The sequence below is a fragment of the Ahaetulla prasina genome, chromosome 1 (assembly GCF_028640845.1).
Source record: "Ahaetulla prasina isolate Xishuangbanna chromosome 1, ASM2864084v1, whole genome shotgun sequence".
NCBI lineage: Eukaryota > Metazoa > Chordata > Lepidosauria > Squamata > Colubridae > Ahaetulla > Ahaetulla prasina.
The window spans coordinates 201,824,202-201,841,709 of NC_080539.1; the positions used below are offsets into that span (position 1 = coordinate 201,824,202).

The 17,508-nt window shown below is 43.4% G+C and overlaps 2 protein-coding genes across 4 annotated transcripts in view; one reads left to right on the forward strand and one right to left on the reverse strand.

The window, feature by feature from the left end:
- DNAH7 (dynein axonemal heavy chain 7) overlaps window positions 1-8,177 on the forward strand; it is a 189,113-nt gene extending 180,936 nt beyond the window's left edge. The window contains exons 59-64 of the mRNA XM_058188377.1: window positions 1,353-1,490; window positions 3,901-4,131; window positions 5,211-5,363; window positions 6,316-6,493; window positions 7,140-7,243; window positions 7,946-8,177. Coding sequence (XP_058044360.1) covers window positions 1,353-1,490; window positions 3,901-4,131; window positions 5,211-5,363; window positions 6,316-6,493; window positions 7,140-7,243; window positions 7,946-8,152 — 1,011 coding nt within the window. The 3' untranslated portion in view covers window positions 8,153-8,177. The remainder of the gene's footprint in view (window positions 1-1,352; window positions 1,491-3,900; window positions 4,132-5,210; window positions 5,364-6,315; window positions 6,494-7,139; window positions 7,244-7,945) is intronic.
- Window positions 8,178-8,354: 177 nt separating this feature from the next.
- SLC39A10 (solute carrier family 39 member 10) overlaps window positions 8,355-17,508 on the reverse strand; it is a 54,987-nt gene continuing 45,833 nt past the window's right edge. For all 3 annotated transcript variants that reach the window (XM_058188349.1, XM_058188338.1, XM_058188344.1), the window contains exons 8-10: window positions 17,349-17,429; window positions 15,040-15,230; window positions 8,355-11,688 (exon numbers count right to left, since the gene is read on the reverse strand). In XM_058188349.1, coding sequence (XP_058044332.1) covers window positions 11,530-11,688; window positions 15,040-15,230; window positions 17,349-17,429 — 431 coding nt within the window. In that variant the 3' untranslated portion in view covers window positions 8,355-11,529. The remainder of the gene's footprint in view (window positions 11,689-15,039; window positions 15,231-17,348; window positions 17,430-17,508) is intronic.

Below are 17,508 nucleotides of genomic sequence, written 5' to 3' on the forward strand. Positions count from 1 at the left end.
GTTGTGTGTCACTTCACAGAGAAGATCTAACTCTCATCCATCAGAGGTTGTCAAATTCCCTCTTACTAGAAAAGCAGTGGTGGTTCAGGCAAAGAGGCAACTGTAAAAAAAAAAGAGCTATAAAAAGAATCTCTTTCTGTTCCTGCTCAGGTCTCTCTAGTATTAAAAACAAAATTGCCTCCAGTGGAAGGAATCTATAGCCATCAGAACTCCAACTCATGAGAGGCTTCTCCACAAATTGATGTAATCCCTTTTTAAAGCCATTCAGGTTGACCCATATCTCTACATTAAAATGACAATAAATTCTAGTCTCCCATCATTCAGCTTCATGAAAGCATAGCATTACAGGAGGAATGCTGGATCTGTGTCACACTTCATCTTCACTGCTCCACTTGCCTTTTGTGACCTGGTTCCTGACTGTGATACCAAGGGGTGTATGTATGTAATGTATCTTGGTCTAGAGTGCATCAAATGTGCCTTAAGAGACACATTTGCCTAATTGAAATAAAAGCTTCACTTGCTTATGGGGAGGGCAGTGTGGTGGCTCAGCCATTAATATGTTGGGCTTGTCCTATTAAGAACCTGGGCTGCCACCCCATCACATGGCAGCCCAGGTTCAAGACCTGAGTGCCACGCGATGGGTTGAGCTCCCATCCTCGCCCCAGCTCCTGCCACCCTAGCAGTTTGAAAGCATGCAAAAACACATAGATAAATAGGTACGACATTGGCAGGAAGGTAACTGTGGCTCTGTGACGTTATGCTGGCCACATGACAGTGGAAATGTCTTTAGAGAGCAGTGGCTCTACGGCCTTGAAACTGAGGTGATAGTCAACGACGACTAGCAAAGTAAAATTCGCAAGGATTCCTTTACTTTTTTATTTTAACCTTCAATATTATCAGGAGCTTCTGAGGAGTCAAGTCTTCAGTGAATCTGTAATCTCTTTTCATAGCAAAGAGATTTATGGTCAATGAAATCAGGCTGGAAATCCATTAATTTGATTAGATTTTTAAAAAGATATTTTATGCCACCTTATTTTTTAATAAACAATTCAAGGCAGTCAACATTGCTAATATTCCTTCCTCCTCTATTTTCCCTACAACAATTCTGTGTGTGAGAGAGAGGAGGGGAGAGAGAGAGAAAGGGAGGGAGGAGAGAGGGAGAAAGAGGGAGAGGGGGAGAGAGAGAGGGAGGGAGAAGAGAGGGAAGGAGAGAGGAAGAGAGGGAGAGATGGATAGAGAGAGAGGGAAAGAGAGAGAGAGGCAGGCAGAGAGAGGCAGAGAGAGGCAGACCTATAGCTCCATATAATTCAGGATCAATTTATTAATAAATCACTGTTCTTAATCATTTTCAGTATCAAAGTTACATTGAATACACTAAGACTCTTCCTCTGAATCCTGCCCCAGAGATCTTTGGAATGAACTCCAATGCTGATATCACCAAGGATCAAGCTGAAACGCAGTTGCTGTTTGATAATATTCTTCTCACACAGGTGTGTCCCTTTTCAGTTCAAAAACTAAGAACCTAGCTACCACCATTACAATCAATGGTTTCATGCACTTTAGGGGATAGTGTTTGAAATGCAGAAAATCAGCTTTTTCTTCCCTGTTGTGGGCCTGTAATGTTTGTGAATTGTCTGGCATATTAGACGGTGAAAATATTACAATTAGGTTTTTACAAGAGCAGTTTCCAAATTGCATGCAGAAAGATAAATTGCAGACAGTTCAAAAGGAATGCTGAATTGCCTGAGCACTGTAAAGCTTTTAAGTATCTCCAGTAAATTCCAAAATATAGTATCGGCTTTCTTCTGGGAATTTCACCAGCAATAATGAGTATGTACGAAGATGTCTGCAGTACTTTAGGAAGTCATCCTGGCTTGCAAGCCTCTAATGTTTTCCTATTTTTACTTCTATTTCTCAAACATATCATAACACAAGGTTCGGGAGATCTACCATGCAATTTTATTTTCCCCCAAGGATGAAAATATTTCCATTCCGTAGGGAAATATGGGCAAACTGAGAACTAAGTCACAACAACAGGGACTTGAAAGGCACACATAGGTCTTCAAGCCATGCAGTATCCTTCCACACAGGATGCCTAATGAATAGAATAGAATAGAATAGAATTTTTTATTGGCCAAGTGTGATTGGACACACAAGGAATTTGTCTTGATGCATATGCTCTCGGTGTACATAAAAGAAAAAATACATTCATCAAAGTACAACATTTACAACACAATTGATGATCAGTATATCAATATAAATCATAAGGATTGCCAGCAACAAAGTTACAGTCATACAGTCATAAGTGGAAGGAGATGGGTGATGGGAATGATGAGAAGATTAATAGTAGTGCAGATTCAGTACATAGTTTGACAGTGTTGAGGGAATTATTTATTTAGCAGAGTGATGGCCTTTGGGGAAAAACTGTTCTTGTGTCTAGTTGTTCCGGTGTGCAGTGCTCTATAGTGTCGTTTTGAGGGTAGGAGTTGAAACAGTTTATGTCCAGGATGTGAAGGATCTGTAAATATTTTCACGACCCTCTTCTTGATTCGTGCAGTATACAGGTCCTCAACGGAAGGCAGGTTGGTAGCAATTATTTTTTCTGCAGTTCTAATTATCCTCTGAAGTCTGTCTCTTTCTTGTTGGGTTGCAGAACCGAACCAGACAGTTATAGAGGTTTGATTGAAAGTTTTGACATTGCACAGGTGCTTGATTATGAAACAAGAGGAACAGGTCCACCATCTAGACCAGGGGTGTCAAACTCGTTCCAGTCGTGGGCCGCATCAGGAGTTTGTTTGCCCTTGTGGGAGCTGGGGTGGGCATGGCCTGGTTATTGCAGGCATCTGGATGGGCGTGGCTGGGACCGGAGTAGCAGGGGATGCTGACTCTGGGATGGCCTCGCGGGCCACAAGTTTGACACATATCTGTTCCTGACTATATGTGAGGAAGGCCTGGATCTCAATGCAATTAGAAATGTATGTGGCAAATGCAGATTTGAGTATTCTTAAAACTCTCCAGATTGCTTACCAATGGATTATAGCGAAGAAAACAAATATATGTGCACCCTAAAAGCCTCACCATCTTAGGGCCGTACTTAGTAGGATCATTCAGCTGGCTACTTCATAGTTGGTCAGATTGGAAGCAATGGGCTGGGAGCAGATTAACACTTCACTTCTGCTGATTTCGATAGTCCTGTCACCCTTGGAGGCCATCTTTTTCTTTGGCTCTTCAGGGCTGCCACGCTTAGTGCTGTGGGAAACTGGGAGGGAGGATTGCATAGAGCGGTGGAGATAGTTAGCCATAACAGCCTGCTCTCAAAGCTCTGAGAGTCAAGGACATTCGGCCCTGCACCTGGAATGGCGTGACTGGGACGCATCTCCAGTTGGGATGGTGCAACAATTGGACCATGTGATGGACATGTGGGTGCAGGGGAAAGGACTTGGACTTTCTTTTGGGTGGGGAAAATCGGGAAGCTTTCAGATTCGGGTTTTCCCAGATGTTCCAATATGACATCTTTAATAAAATGGAACTTTGAGGAATTTCTAGCCTCGGAGTCTTCGTTCGTTGGGGGTGCTACTTGGAACCCTGACAAGTACTCTAATATGAAAGCTGTTTCAAGTGAGGATAATCAGAAAGGCCATCTACTTTGCTGCCCTTGAGATATTTTACATTAAATCTTCTGTTGTCCAAGATGCCCAGAGCATTAAAAAAGCACAAAATGGCTCCAAGCCCAGACTTTCTAATGCAAGAAACACAATTTTTGCATCTGAATTAAATGACATCAACAGGGCATTTTCTGCCCAAGTTTAGGTCCCCAGTAAAAGTTCTTCCTGCTGAGCTGAAATATCTGGTAGGCTTTGCAGCATTTCACCACTCTCTTTCTCTCCATTTTGTAAACAGTCTCGTGCAACAGGTGCTGGTGCTAAATCTTCTGATGAAATTGTTCGCGAAGTGGCAAGTGACATCCAAAGTAAACTTCCCTCTGACTTCAACATTGAAATAGCAATGAGGAGATACCCAACAACCTACACACAGAGCATGAACACTGTGCTGGTCCAAGAGATGGGCCGATTTAACAAACTGTTGCAAACTATACGAGACTCCTGCATCAACATTCAGAAAGCAATCAAGGTAAAATAAGCTGACGAGAAAGCGTATTTAGTTTGAATAGACTGGAAAGAGTAGCTGTCAACTCCCATTAGTTTCACTGGAGTCTTTGGGGATTTGCCCAATAGTTCTTTTAGTCTGAAGGGTTGAAATAATCTGAGCTCTGGCCTTCACCACTACTTGGGAGGTGCAGTTCTCAATTATAATAATATGCTCAGCATTATGCATCACCGCTGTTTTAGAAATCTAGCAGTAGAGACGAGGAATAGGATGATGGGAATACTTTGGAGATGGCAACCTAAGCTAGTGGCCTGCTAGGCAGCTGGAAAGATTGTCCCCCAAGAAGTTGTTTAAATGTCAGTGACGGAAACTGAGCAATGAACTAGTAAGTTCTCTTTTCAATTCTTTGCTCTGCTAAACACTTAACATGGATTCTCCATTTTAAATCTTTTCCCCTTCTGGAATGGAATGGAACGGAACAGAATACAATACTTTATTGGCCAAGTGTGATTGACACACAAGTACAGTAGAGTAGTTGTGTATCCAATTACACAATCCAATACAGTACAGAATACATCCTTACATGGCTGCCATCTGACTGTTTGGGAAGGACCAACTAACAAATTCCCATTTTCATGATCTGTGTGATAGAACTTACCTAATACAACTATTGACAATAAACAACACTTGATTAAACCTGTATGCCGCCTAACTCTAACGACTGGGCAACATACTGTGTAGCTCAAGTAGTGGTAGAGGGTGAAATACAGTAGTTAATTTTCAAAGTTGTTGCACCTGTTTCATCAGAACTTTTGCTCATTGTATAGCTGTCATTCCACAACTAAACTGTGTAACAGAAATATGAAGTGGTATCAAGCCTAACAATAAACACAGGCGTGTAAACTGAGCTCACTGTATGTGTTGCAATCACATATCAGCTTAACTCAAGAGTACAAGTTTATACAGTAACATGACAGATTTTGAGTGACCACTGCATAGGTACTAAATTACTAAGCTCAGCTACTCCCCAGAAGCAATATTTGGTAAAGCTATATGATATGGAGAAGGACAAATTCACTTTTCTTCTTCTATATCTCAAACAGGGTTTAGTGGTGATGTCTGCAGATCTGGAAGAAGTAGTAAATAGTATTTTGAAAGGAAAAATTCCAGGCATGTGGATGAGTAAGTCTTATCCAAGCCTCAAACCTCTTGGCAGCTATGTAAATGATTTTCTTGCCAGACTGAAATTCCTACAGGTGAGCATTTTACTTAACGTTTTGATTCTAGGAATTGAAACCTTTCTTGATCTGGGTGCTTTAGATATGTAGAACTACAGTTCATCATCTGACCTAGCAGGTTTAATAGGAAAAGCCGCACCATTTCTCTGTATACGCATATAGCTTTAAATACTCTTATAGACGCCTATCACATGAAGTAGGTATAATTCATACCCAAAGCACTATTTCAGATTCTGGGCACATGCTGTTTACAATGATTTGAGTATTAGGGCATGTTATATAACCTAGTACAATGGCTGTCTATTCAAGTTGTGTCGCTCAGCACTTTTCCCATTACTGAATGCCTGCACTTCAGAAGTCACCTCAAACCAAAGTACATAAACTTTAAGTGCTGGAGACCCATCTTGCTATGAAGCTTTGGTAACAATTTGGTGAGATTTTTCCTGCTGCTGATTAACATAAGATTTTAGACTGAATTCATAGACAGAGGAGAAACATGGTTTGCCATCCTTGACAAAAAGGAGCACAGGAAATATAACTCTCTCGAGACATTCTGAAGGGGGTTATAGAACATTGCACAACAATCACCTTTAGCTGCTTAGGCTGTTCTTGTGCTACCATCTTCTAGAGTTGAGGTAGGAAATGTGGCATTCTAATATTATCTGGTAGTCACAATCCCTGGTCACATTAGTTGGGGTTGACAGAACCCAGGATCTGGCACACCATGGGGTCCAAAGTCATCCTAAAAGAGCCTTGCACAAACATGAGGCAATCTCCCCACAAAACTTGCAAAAATCTGATTTTCCATTGCCACTCATGGCACATTTAGTAAGGCTTGCCCATTTCTAAAAAGTGCTGTGGGAGGGGGAATCCAGTGAGCAAGTTGGATTCCATCAATACATCTTGATACAACCTAGTGAATTCATTTGTTAATCTTAAACTAATTTCTCTCCTCATCCTGTCATTGCAGACATGGTTTGAAACTGGCACTCCTCCTATGTTCTGGCTTTCTGGATTTTTCTTCACACAAGCCTTCTTAACTGGTGCCCAACAGAATTTTGCCCGGAAATACACCATCCCAATTGATCTCCTAGGGTTTGATTATGAAGTTCTGGAAGACAAGGAATACAAACATGGCCCCGAAGATGGTGAATCTACAATCAGATTGATAGTTCTATAATTGGGAGAACTTTATTTAATTAGCACTTTTGTACTCTACCCTTCATCTCGAAGACACTCAGGGTGGAAAATTGAGGAAATGGAATCTAAGCTTCTTAAAATCATTATGAAGTTAGGCTGAGGCTATATGAAAGTCCATATACTAAACAGAGACGTGCGTTATCATATCCCTCCTACCCTTTGTCCACTTGATCTGCATATTTTATGTTCCATTACTAGTTTTCATGTCGGGGAAATTGGTCATAGTAAATTCCATGAGATTATCACAAAAATTAAGAGGGTAGGTTGTGGCCTAATTGTTTGTTATGGTCACGTGTTTGATACAGAAAACCTGCTTCTGAATAGGAAACCGCACATAAGTTATACTTTTTTTCAATAGGTGTTGAAACTAAGCAAGGGCAAAGCTGCAACCTATCTTCAGTTTATTTCTGTATGCAGAAATAATTATTGTCTGAGATTTGTCTTTGCAAGTCGTACAGAATCCATTTCTAGGTATGGGCTTCCCTAATGGGAATGATCAAAAACTCATAATCCAATGTAAAGTTCAGTTACAAAACAAAATTCCACGAATCGTTTTATATCAACATATCCTTTCCTTTTTCAAATAAAAAACAGGAGTCTATGTTCATGGATTATTCTTGGATGGAGCTCGTTGGAATAGGAAGACGAAGAAATTAGGGGAATCTTACCCCAAAATCCTTTATGATAATATGCCAGTGGTTAGTATCTTTCTGCTAAATATGGTTTTTTTCTAGTTATCTGGTTGTCCTCAATTTATGACCATAATTTTTTCTAGTAATTAGGTAGTCCTCAATTGAGCCTAAAATGTATGTTGAGATATTTGTTAAGTGAGTTTGCTCCATTTTACGACTTTGCTCACCACGTGCTAAGTGAATCACTACAGTTCTAAAATTAGTAACATGGTTTTTAAGTGAATCTGGTTTCCCCATTAACTTTGCTTGTCAGAAGGTTGTAAAACGGGATCACATGACTCCAGGACACTGCAACTATCATAAATGTGAGTCAGTTGATGAGCATTCAAATGGAAATCAAGTGACCATGGGGATGCTGCAAAGGTCATAAGTCCCTTTTCCCCCCAATCCTTTTGAATGGTCACTAAATGAACTGCTATAAATTGAGGACTACCTGTATCCATTGACTTGGGTTGAAGCAAACATGGACTGATAGTTCCATGAAGGGGATTCAAACATGCACATTACCTATGTGTAAGCAACTCAAGTATCATATGTGACTGTATATCCCACTTCTTAAATTGTGCTATAATTGCATTTGATTGTGCCACTATGCTGATTGGCTTGATTTTGTTCAGAGATTCTGAAAGATAATCCGTCCTCACCCAGGTAAAGGGCAGTACCTTGTACTCTCCTGGCATATTAATTGTCTCCTTCTACTTGCTACAGATGTGGCTTAAGCCTTGCCGAAGGTCAGACATTCCCAACAGACCCAGTTATTTGGCTCCGGTGTACAAGACAAGCGAAAGACGAGGAACTTTGTCCACTACGGGCCACTCTACCAATTTTGTGATTGCAATGATTCTGCCTTCAGACAAACCAGAGGAACACTGGATTGGACGAGGGGTGGCCCTGTTATGCCAGCTCAACTCCTAACCTAAGGCATGCTGCCAGGAAAAGAGAGGCTAATGGCCCAGCCTGCCACATTCAGTATCTTTTTTGTACCTTTTTTTCCCCTAAAGAAATTCAAATGTTTCAAAATTTTTAAATACACTTTATTTGCATCTTTAAGTTGTAAAAAAAATTAGAATAAGTTGAATGAAATAATAATAAAAAGTTCTTGGGGGTAAAAAGCAAGTCTGCATAATTGTTTATTCAATAATTTTATTTTCTTATGTTCCTTGTGAATAAGGAACAGACATAAACACAACACTGTTGACAATGGACAAAAAACAGCATTTCATCATTTCCAGCTTTATATATATATATATATTTATATTTATATATATTTTAAAAATGGATTTTGTTGTAACAAATCAAAACAACATCCCACCCCCTTCCAAAAGCTGTACCTCAAATATATTTTAGGACCATAATCACATTGTTTCAACCGTAAGGAAAGAAGTCACACTGCATCCTAGGATGCTACAGCGTTTTCTAAGCAATCATCATATCACAGCTGATTCAGTGCAGTGTGATCAATATGGGATGTCACACAGTGACAGCATTTTAATATACAAGTAACATTTATGCCCTCTAACAAGTACACATTTAAATGAGACTGGACTCCAAGTGGAAGGGAATGATGAATCCACGTAGAAATGTAGTGGAATCCCAATTGTCCCAAATGTGATCACTTAATTGTATTTCAAAAAATTGGGGGAATTCAGCACCCAAGGAAAATAGGAGAAGCTAGGGCTGCTCTACGGCTCTTCACAAAGTGTAACAGGCACACAAGTGAATGAGGGAGGATCGTCTCCCAAAGGCTCACTAAAATCCTAACATTCTACCACAGGGCTGGTGTTATGTAGAGAAAAAAAATATTACTTAGGTCTAATTATTTTCCCCAGATTGACCTTACATTATAGAACATGCCAGCAGAACGCAAAAGGAAAAAGTACTACCTGAAGTAGAGAAAGCTTTATTCATAATTACAAAAATAGACTTTGAAAATCTTGTATGCCTGACTTTTTTTTTGTCAAAAATAAAAATAATTTAAAAAAATCTCCCTCCAGCAGTCTGGCAGACACTAATAAATCAAAAGTCCAAAGGCTTAAATCTTAGGAGAAGGAAATCCCACTGGGTATCTAAGGGGAATTCAGCAGCATCTCCTCTAGCTTGCACCCAAGCATTTTTAGCTGGAGTTGAGCTACTCTCTCTAGCAAAGAGAGTGAGACCAAAGAAGACCCAACCTTACTGTCTTCACAGTTGTTCTGAGATCCCAGTGGGTATGCAGTTGGTAAGGGAGTAGGAACCAGTTCTCTTGGAGTCACCAGCTAATCAAAACACTGCTGACTGTTAATATTCAAAACCCTGCCCACAAAAGCCACCATCATCTGACATACCTTTAAAGTAGACAACACTTGCACAAATGCAGGAATGTCAAGAGAAAAGTCAGTGGAATGATCAAAAAGTAAATTGGAATGAAAGCATATCTGCTTTTGTACCATTTAAGAACTCTTGATGGGAATCAAAGAAAGTAGCCCCTCCCTGCTAAAACTGAAACCCCACTAACCTTTTTTTGCAGCTCAGCTTACTTACATATATTTAAAAAAAAATATATGAAGAAAAATGCTGGAAGAAACGAACTCCCAAGTTTACTTTAACCTGTTGTGTTCTTGTTTCCTGGGACTGGAAGTCTGCTTCTCTCATCATCTTACAGTCTGTCTCTAGGTGTTTGATTGGCACAAACATTCTCCCTACGGTGGAGATAATCCTTGCAGAGTTAAGGTTTTTCCCCAAATCTGTACGTGCCATGACACTGGCACAACTGCTTGACTATCATAGAAGGCTGGATCTATGTAATCCCTGCAGCGCACCTCCCTGGCATAGGTTTCTAGGAACTCATGCACCAATGGGGGGAGTCATCAAGGAGACAGCAGGTCCCTTTGCTGGAAAGGAAGCATCGCCGAGATAGGAAGTCACCTGCTTGGCTTCATTGCAGAAGAAACCCAACTGCAACAAAGACAGGGATGAAAGCCCAGCAGAATAAAAGAAAGTTCAAAACAATGAAAGCAATCTTCGAAAGGGGGCCTTGGAGAGAAAATTCCCAATGTCAAGCAGCTGCAGATGCTCCAAATGTAGATGGCATGGCACTGAATTCATACGTTCAAAACTTTTCTCAAGAATCATGTCAAACAAACATGAAAAAGGGCTGCTCTCCAAGAAATTTGAGGCAGGACCTCCCTTGGTAAACGTATGAACCGCTCAAAAACAGCACTGCTATCTGCTCCACAACTGCACCTGGGGGACTGGAGGGAATCCACAAGCAATATGTCGCTATCTGCCTTTTTCTAATCTATCTCCCACAAATTAGCATGAAATAGCTAATGCTTTCCAACTCCACACCTCCCCAAGGTACACAGGCTTGATTTAGAGATCTGCAGCCTGCTTTTCCTTGGGCTTCAAAAGAGTACAATACCACCGTAATAACGAAGGGGCTCAAAAATTTGCAAAGGAGCCAGTAACTGCAGAGCTGCATAATAGTGGCTGCAGACAAGAACACATGCTTGAAACCCTGTATTAAACAGCTGATTGGCAAGGAGCGAGAAAAGGGGGAGGAAAGTTCAATCCAGGACCAAGAAAAGGGGGAAGAAAGTTCAATTCAGTGTCTGAACCAGAAAAACACCGGTTTTACTTTGGTCATACCATTCAGCGCAGTGCAAAAGAGCTGACCGAGCAAGCAACAGGGCTGGGAGCAAATGCAATCCAATAATAACATGCTAGAAACCATTTATCCTTTTTTGCCGTGTTTTTTAAAAAAAAAACATTAAAAAGATAACCCCTCCCTCCCAGAATGGTTCTAGCTGTGCACTGCCAACTAATTTCAGTTGCGAGCCTGTGTGTGTTACAGGCTGGGACAAGGAGCCCGGACAATGACCTAGCTTGGCACGTGAGCTCTGTGGATATATAGGGGTGCCTTTCACCATTTGCTCAAGTATAACACAAAAGGCTTTGTCAGCAGGGTGTGTGATTTCTGTTGCACGTTGCCAGAGCCAAATAGAAATGATATGTTTGCAACAGCATCTCATGCATCATGTTTACATGCCCTGTTTCCAACACAACCTGATTTAAAAAGAAAAAAGAAAAAAAAAAGAAAATACTGGACCAAATCAATCGTCTTTTGTTTATCTCTTCCTTCCCATGAACTGGAAAGAAACAGAGCCTGTTTAAACAGATACCAAAATACGGTTACTGATAAATCAGTGTGTGTCACTGCTTTGTCTGGGAACTGATGTGCATACAGTACCGCAGGGCAGACTAAAAAGTCTTACAGTAGCATGACTGCAATCACAGTTGAGTACTGGGAATTTTCAAAACTGAATGTCCAACACTATTTTGTCTTCATAAAGGGCAATCACGAGCATGATGGCGAAACCTAGGACAAGCCCCAAGTTCTGGAGGACGAACTGACCCACCGGACAGTAACCGTGCTCTTCGTTGTCTCCATCCCCGTGAAGCATCTCTGGAAGCTGAAAGGAAGGAAAGGTCTGAATAACCCTTTTTAATCAGGGACTCTCCATCTTCAGTTCCGAAACTTCTGCTTTGAAAGGATGTATCTGCACTGATAGAGGGCTGAGACAGTTTCACTGGGTCAGGCTGCTTTTCCCATGAACAACTCCTCCCACAGAATTCTGTGCATCACTGCTGTGACTTAAAATCTGATTTCTGGAAGCCCAAGCTATATACCCAATCAAACTTTTTTTTCACTTTCCTGCATAATCAAGGATTCCAGTATTACAACCACAGGATTGTTTTTATTAGTTTCTCTGGCTTATTTCAACCCCAGATGCTCTGTATTAATTAATTAAACTGCCACCCCATCCAGCAAAAGGAACTCCGGTCAGCAAACTATAACCATTATTCAAGTTTATTTGCAAATAAGGCTATTGTTCTTAGCATATAGTTCAGCTACTCCTCCCTCCCTCGTTACTGCTACTGTTCCCTTTGGACAAATGGTAGCCTTCAACTGCCATCTTCTATTTATAAGAGTCATTCCATCAAATCTTTCTTCGACTCATCATATCTGCTTTTCTGTGCAAGGAATCCAAGGTCATCCCTGATCCATCCTCTTGTGGGCAAGCTATTCCCATTCTGGCTCTTTCTACTACTCCCAATGTCAGCGTTCCAGAAAACCCCCTCCCTAAGTAAAAACTCCGAAGCTTCCCTGCTGCCACTTTCCCATGGGTGGGAAAGTAGGAGGGAAGCTTCTGGCCTAGTACGGCTTCCACAGCTGACACCCTCGTTGACCTCCTATATGGCCTGGGTCCTCTGGTATTAGCAGAGCCTGGGAAACCAGCAAGGCTCCAAACACTGCCCTACCCCAAAGGCCCCAGGCACACCACACTACGTACATATTGCAGATCTTACCATGTCCACAAGGGCCACGTAGAGGAACATGCCAGCAGTGATTGCAAAGATCCAAGAGTGATTTACCATACTAAAAACCCGTTTAAAATTAATAAATTCAACATTTAAAAACCCAATTTAAGCCAGCCCCGCGCGAATAAAAAGATGAGTCTTGAGTTCGCGACGAAATGTCCGAAGGTCAGGTATTTGGCGTAAACCCGGGGGAAGCTCGTTCCAGAGTGTGGGGGCCCCCACAGAGAAGGCCCTTCCCCTGGGGGCCGCCAGCCGACATTGTTTGGCGGACGGCACCCTGAGAAGTCCCTCTATGGGAGCGCACGGGTCGGTGGGAGGCGTGTGGTAACAGCAGGCGGTCCCGTAAGTACCCAGGTCCTAAGCCATGGAGCGCTTTAAAGGTCATAACCAACACCTTAAAGTGCACCCGGAAGGCCACAGGCAGCCAGTGCAGTCTGCGCAGGAGCGGTGTTACATGGGAGCTACGCGTAGCTCCCTCTATAACCCGCGCAGCTGCATTCTGGACTAACTGAAGCCTCCGAGCGCACTTCAAGGGGAGCCCCATGTAGAGAGCATTACAGTAATCCAAGCGAGAGGTAACGAGCGCATGAGTGACTGTGCATAAGGCATCCCGATCAAGGAAGGCGCAACTGCGAACCAGGCGAACCTGGTGGAAGGCCCTCCTGGAGACGGCCGTCAAATGGTCTTCAAACGACAGCCGATCATCCAGGAGGACACCCAAGTTGCGCACCCTATCCTTTGGGGCCAGTAACTGCCTCCAACAGCCAGCCGCAGCTGCAGCTGACTGAATCGGGTGCCGGCATCCACAGCCACTCCGCCTTGGAGGGATCAAGCTTGAGCCTGTTTCTCCCCATGCAGACCCGTCCAGCCCCCAAACACGGGGACAGCACTTCACCAACTTCATTGGGGTGGCCCGGGGTGGAAAAGTACAGCTGAGTATGGTCAGCGTACTGCTGGTATCTCACCCGAAACCACTGATGATCTCACCCAACGGCTTCATGTAGATGTTGAACAGCAGGGCGAGAGAATCGACCCTGTGGGACCCCACAAGTGAGGCCCCTCGCGGCCCACCTCTGCCCCCTGTCAACACCGTCTGCGACGGTCGGAGAGATAGGAGGAGAACCACCGATATACGGTGCCTCCCACTCCCAATCCTCCAACCGCGCAGCAGGATACCATGATCGATGGTATCGAACGCCGCTGAGAGGTCTAATAGGACCAGGGCAGAGGAATATCCCCGTCCCTGGCCCTCCAGAGATCATCCACCAATGCGACCAAAGCTGTCTCCGTGCTGTATCCGGTCGGAAACCGGACTGGAACGGGTCTAGATAGACATCTTCATCCAGGTGTTGGGGCAGCTGTCGCGCCACGGCATTTTCTACAACCTTCGCAACAAAGCGAAGGTTGAGACTGGACGATAATTACCCAAAATAGCTGGGTCCAATGAGGGCTTCTTAAGGAGGGTCTCACCACCGCCTCTTTCAAGGCGGCAGGGAAAACCCCATCCAACAAAGAAGCGTTGATAATCCTCTGGAGCCAGCCTCGTGTCACCGCCTGAGTGGCCAGTACCAGCCAGGAAGGGCACGGGTCCAGTAAACATGTCGTGCCGTGAAGCCTCCCCAACAACCTGTCCACGTCCTCGGGAGCCACAGGGTCAAACTCATCCCAAACGTGTTCAACAAGACGTGCCTCCTCTCCCTCGCTTGGATCATCCCACATTCGGTCCAGACCGTCCCTCAGCTGAGCGATTTTATCGTATAGATAACCACTAAACTCCTCGGCTCGTCCCTGCAAAGGGTCATCCCGCACCTCCTGATGTAGGAGAGAGCGGGTCACCCGAAACAGGGCGGCCGGGCGGTTATCTGCCGACGCAATGAGGGTGGAGGCGTAGGAGCGCCTCGCTTCCCTCATTGCCACTAGGTAGGTCCTAGAATAGGTCCTAACTAGTGTCCGATCAGCTTCGGAGCGACTGGACCTCCAAGTGCTCTCTAGGCGTCTTCTCCGGCGTTTCATCTCCCTCAGCCCCTCGGTAGCCTTCAACTGCCATCTTCTATTTATAAGAGTCATTCCATCAAATCTTTCTTCGACTCATCATATCTGCTTTTCTGTGCAAGGAATCCAAGGTCATCCCTGATCCATCCTCTTGTGGGCAAGCTATTCCCATTCTGGCTCTTTCTACTACTCCCAATGTCAGCGTTCCAGAAAACCCCCTCCCTAAGTAAAAACTCCGAAGCTTCCCTGCTGCCACTTTCCCATGGGTGGGAAAGTAGGAGGGAAGCTTCTGGCCTAGTATGGCTTCCACAGCTGACACCCTCGTTGACCTCCTATATGGCCTGGGTCCTCTGGTATTAGCAGAGCCTGGGAAACCAGCAAGGCTCCAAACACTGCCCTACCCCAAAGGCCCCAGGCACACCACACTACGTACATATTGCAGATCTTACCATGTCCACAAGGGCCACGTAGAGGAACATGCCAGCAGTGATTGCAAAGATCCAAAGAGTGATATTATTTGCGTATTGTCCCACAGCTGTTCCTATTAGCATTCCCACATAAGCCATCATCGCAGAGAGGAGGTTGTAAACAATGGCCTGCTTCACAGTCATGCCCGCCTTCAGAAGGACAGCAAAGTCACCTAGTGGGAAAGCAAAAGCGATAGTACAATAACGGGTGCAGCAATGGCTTATCCAGTCTAATCAGGGACTTTTTCTTACTCAAAAGATCCCTGAATATATACAGTATATACGTTCAAGCAACCCCTGGGTTCGATGGTTTGAGGAACAATTATTTAAGAATTAGCCTTTCATTTTGAAAGACTATATTTGTACTGACGGTTACAACCATGTGACAAGAAACGTAACGTGATAGCTTTCTGATTCATTTCTTGGCTAAGTAGAACTTCTGATGGTTAACTTCTGTTGTCTAGGGCAGGGGTCTCCAACCTTGGCAACTTTAAGCCTGGCGGACTTCAACTCCCAGAATTCCCTAGCCAGCAAAGCTGGCTGTGGAATTCTGGGAGTTGAAGTCCGGCAGGCTCAAAGCTGCCAAGATTGGAGACCCCTGGTCTATGGGGAATAGGCATGAGAAGGAAGATTCATGCTGCAGAAGGGAGAGGAGCATGCAACCTTTATAAGCTGTCTCCAAAAGTCTAACCATACAGTAGTAGTCTAGCCGTGTTATTTCTTTATATCTCTATATCAGAGTGCCTGCCATCTGTTACAGGCAGTCCTCGACTTACAGCAGTTCATTTAGTGACCGTTCAAAGTTACAACGGCACTGAAAAAAAGGACTTATGACCATTTTTCACACTTATAACCACTGCAGCATCCCCATAGTCATGCGATCAAGTCAAGATGCTTGGCAACTGGCTTATATTTATGACGGTTGCAGTGTCCCAGAGTCATGTGATCACCTTTTGCGACCTTCTGACAAGCAAAGTCAGTGGGGAAGCCAGGTTCATTTAACAATCAGGTTACCAACTTAACAACTGCAGTGATTCATTTAACAATTGTAGGAAGAAAGATCATAAAAGGGGGCAAAACTCACTTAACAAATGTCTTACTTACAACGTAAAATTTGGGCTCAATTGCAGTCATAAGTGGAGGACTTCCTGTACTGTTAATCTGGCTGCTTTTGTCCCAACAAAGCAAGAATGATTATTGGACAAAGGACTGGGTAGCAATTCAGCTGCCTTTGCCCCTTAAAAAAACCATGATTGTAAAAGCCTGGTTTGCTGCTGGATTAACTGCAGAAATAATGAGAAACTGAAAATCAAAGCAGGGATGATGGCTAAGGAGAGAGGCAGCTGACATCCTTTAAGGCTGGAAACACGATCAGCTGAACCTTTCCTGAAATTCTGCAACTGAAGAAAACTGAACAAAACGCTCTGTGACTATGACTAGATTTGGGACAGTGGAGAAAAGAAAGCATGAAAACTGCTAGACAACGAAACACAGCATTGTCCCGAGACAGTGAAGCACACGGGGGCAACCGCCCCCCTCCCCACTTCTTCCCCTGCAGGGAAGGCGTTTTGAAGCTAAAACACTAGAAATTTAGTTCATACTATGAGAGAGGACGACAATACATCTCAACTGAACAAAGATATGCATGGGCTGTGGACAGGATATCGTATCTGTACAACGCAAGATTTGGACAGATTATCACCCAAGCCCAGCACATGTAGCAGCCCACCAACTTCTACATAAGAACTAAATATTCATCAGAGCTCCCATAGCCTGTGGAAGCATCTGCCAAGCCTATCGGCCACAGAAACCTGGGATCTCCCTCCAGTAAAGTCTGTTCAGCCTTCCTTTTATCTCCAGCAATGCCGCTTGGCTTCAAGTGGGTGGCAGCAGGTGCCAATGTGGGGAAGAAGGCCACAAGGTCCTCCAGAGATCCTTGCAGCTACAACTGTTGACATCTGATGATTTAACAGCTTTATTATTGTGATCGCTTATGTATTTTTTTTTCTTTTCCACAGCTTTCTGAAATACCTTGGTGTATATAAGTGTGCAGCACCTTATGGCAGTTTTCATTTCTACTGGTATCAACCTGAATTATGATTTTTATTTTCATTGTTCCTCAGCTGAATCTGAAACGAGCAAGGTCTAGCCTAAGAATGCAGCTGCACTAGCTCTATGGCTAAAACCAAATTAATTCACGAGCTATATAAATAATTGCACCCATTAATAAGGCATTTTTGATTCACAGACCAAAAAATAAAAGCACAGCTGACATCACAATAGCTGTTTACCCAATTCATGAGGAAGTTCATGGCAAAACACTGCTATGGATGTGCTGATTCCTCCGGTTAAGCCAGCACTGAAAGCAGCTCCTGGAGAGGAGAGGGTAGAGAACCGAACAAAATAAAGTTTTTAATTGGTTATCTTGACAAGGCTATTTTTAAACAAAAC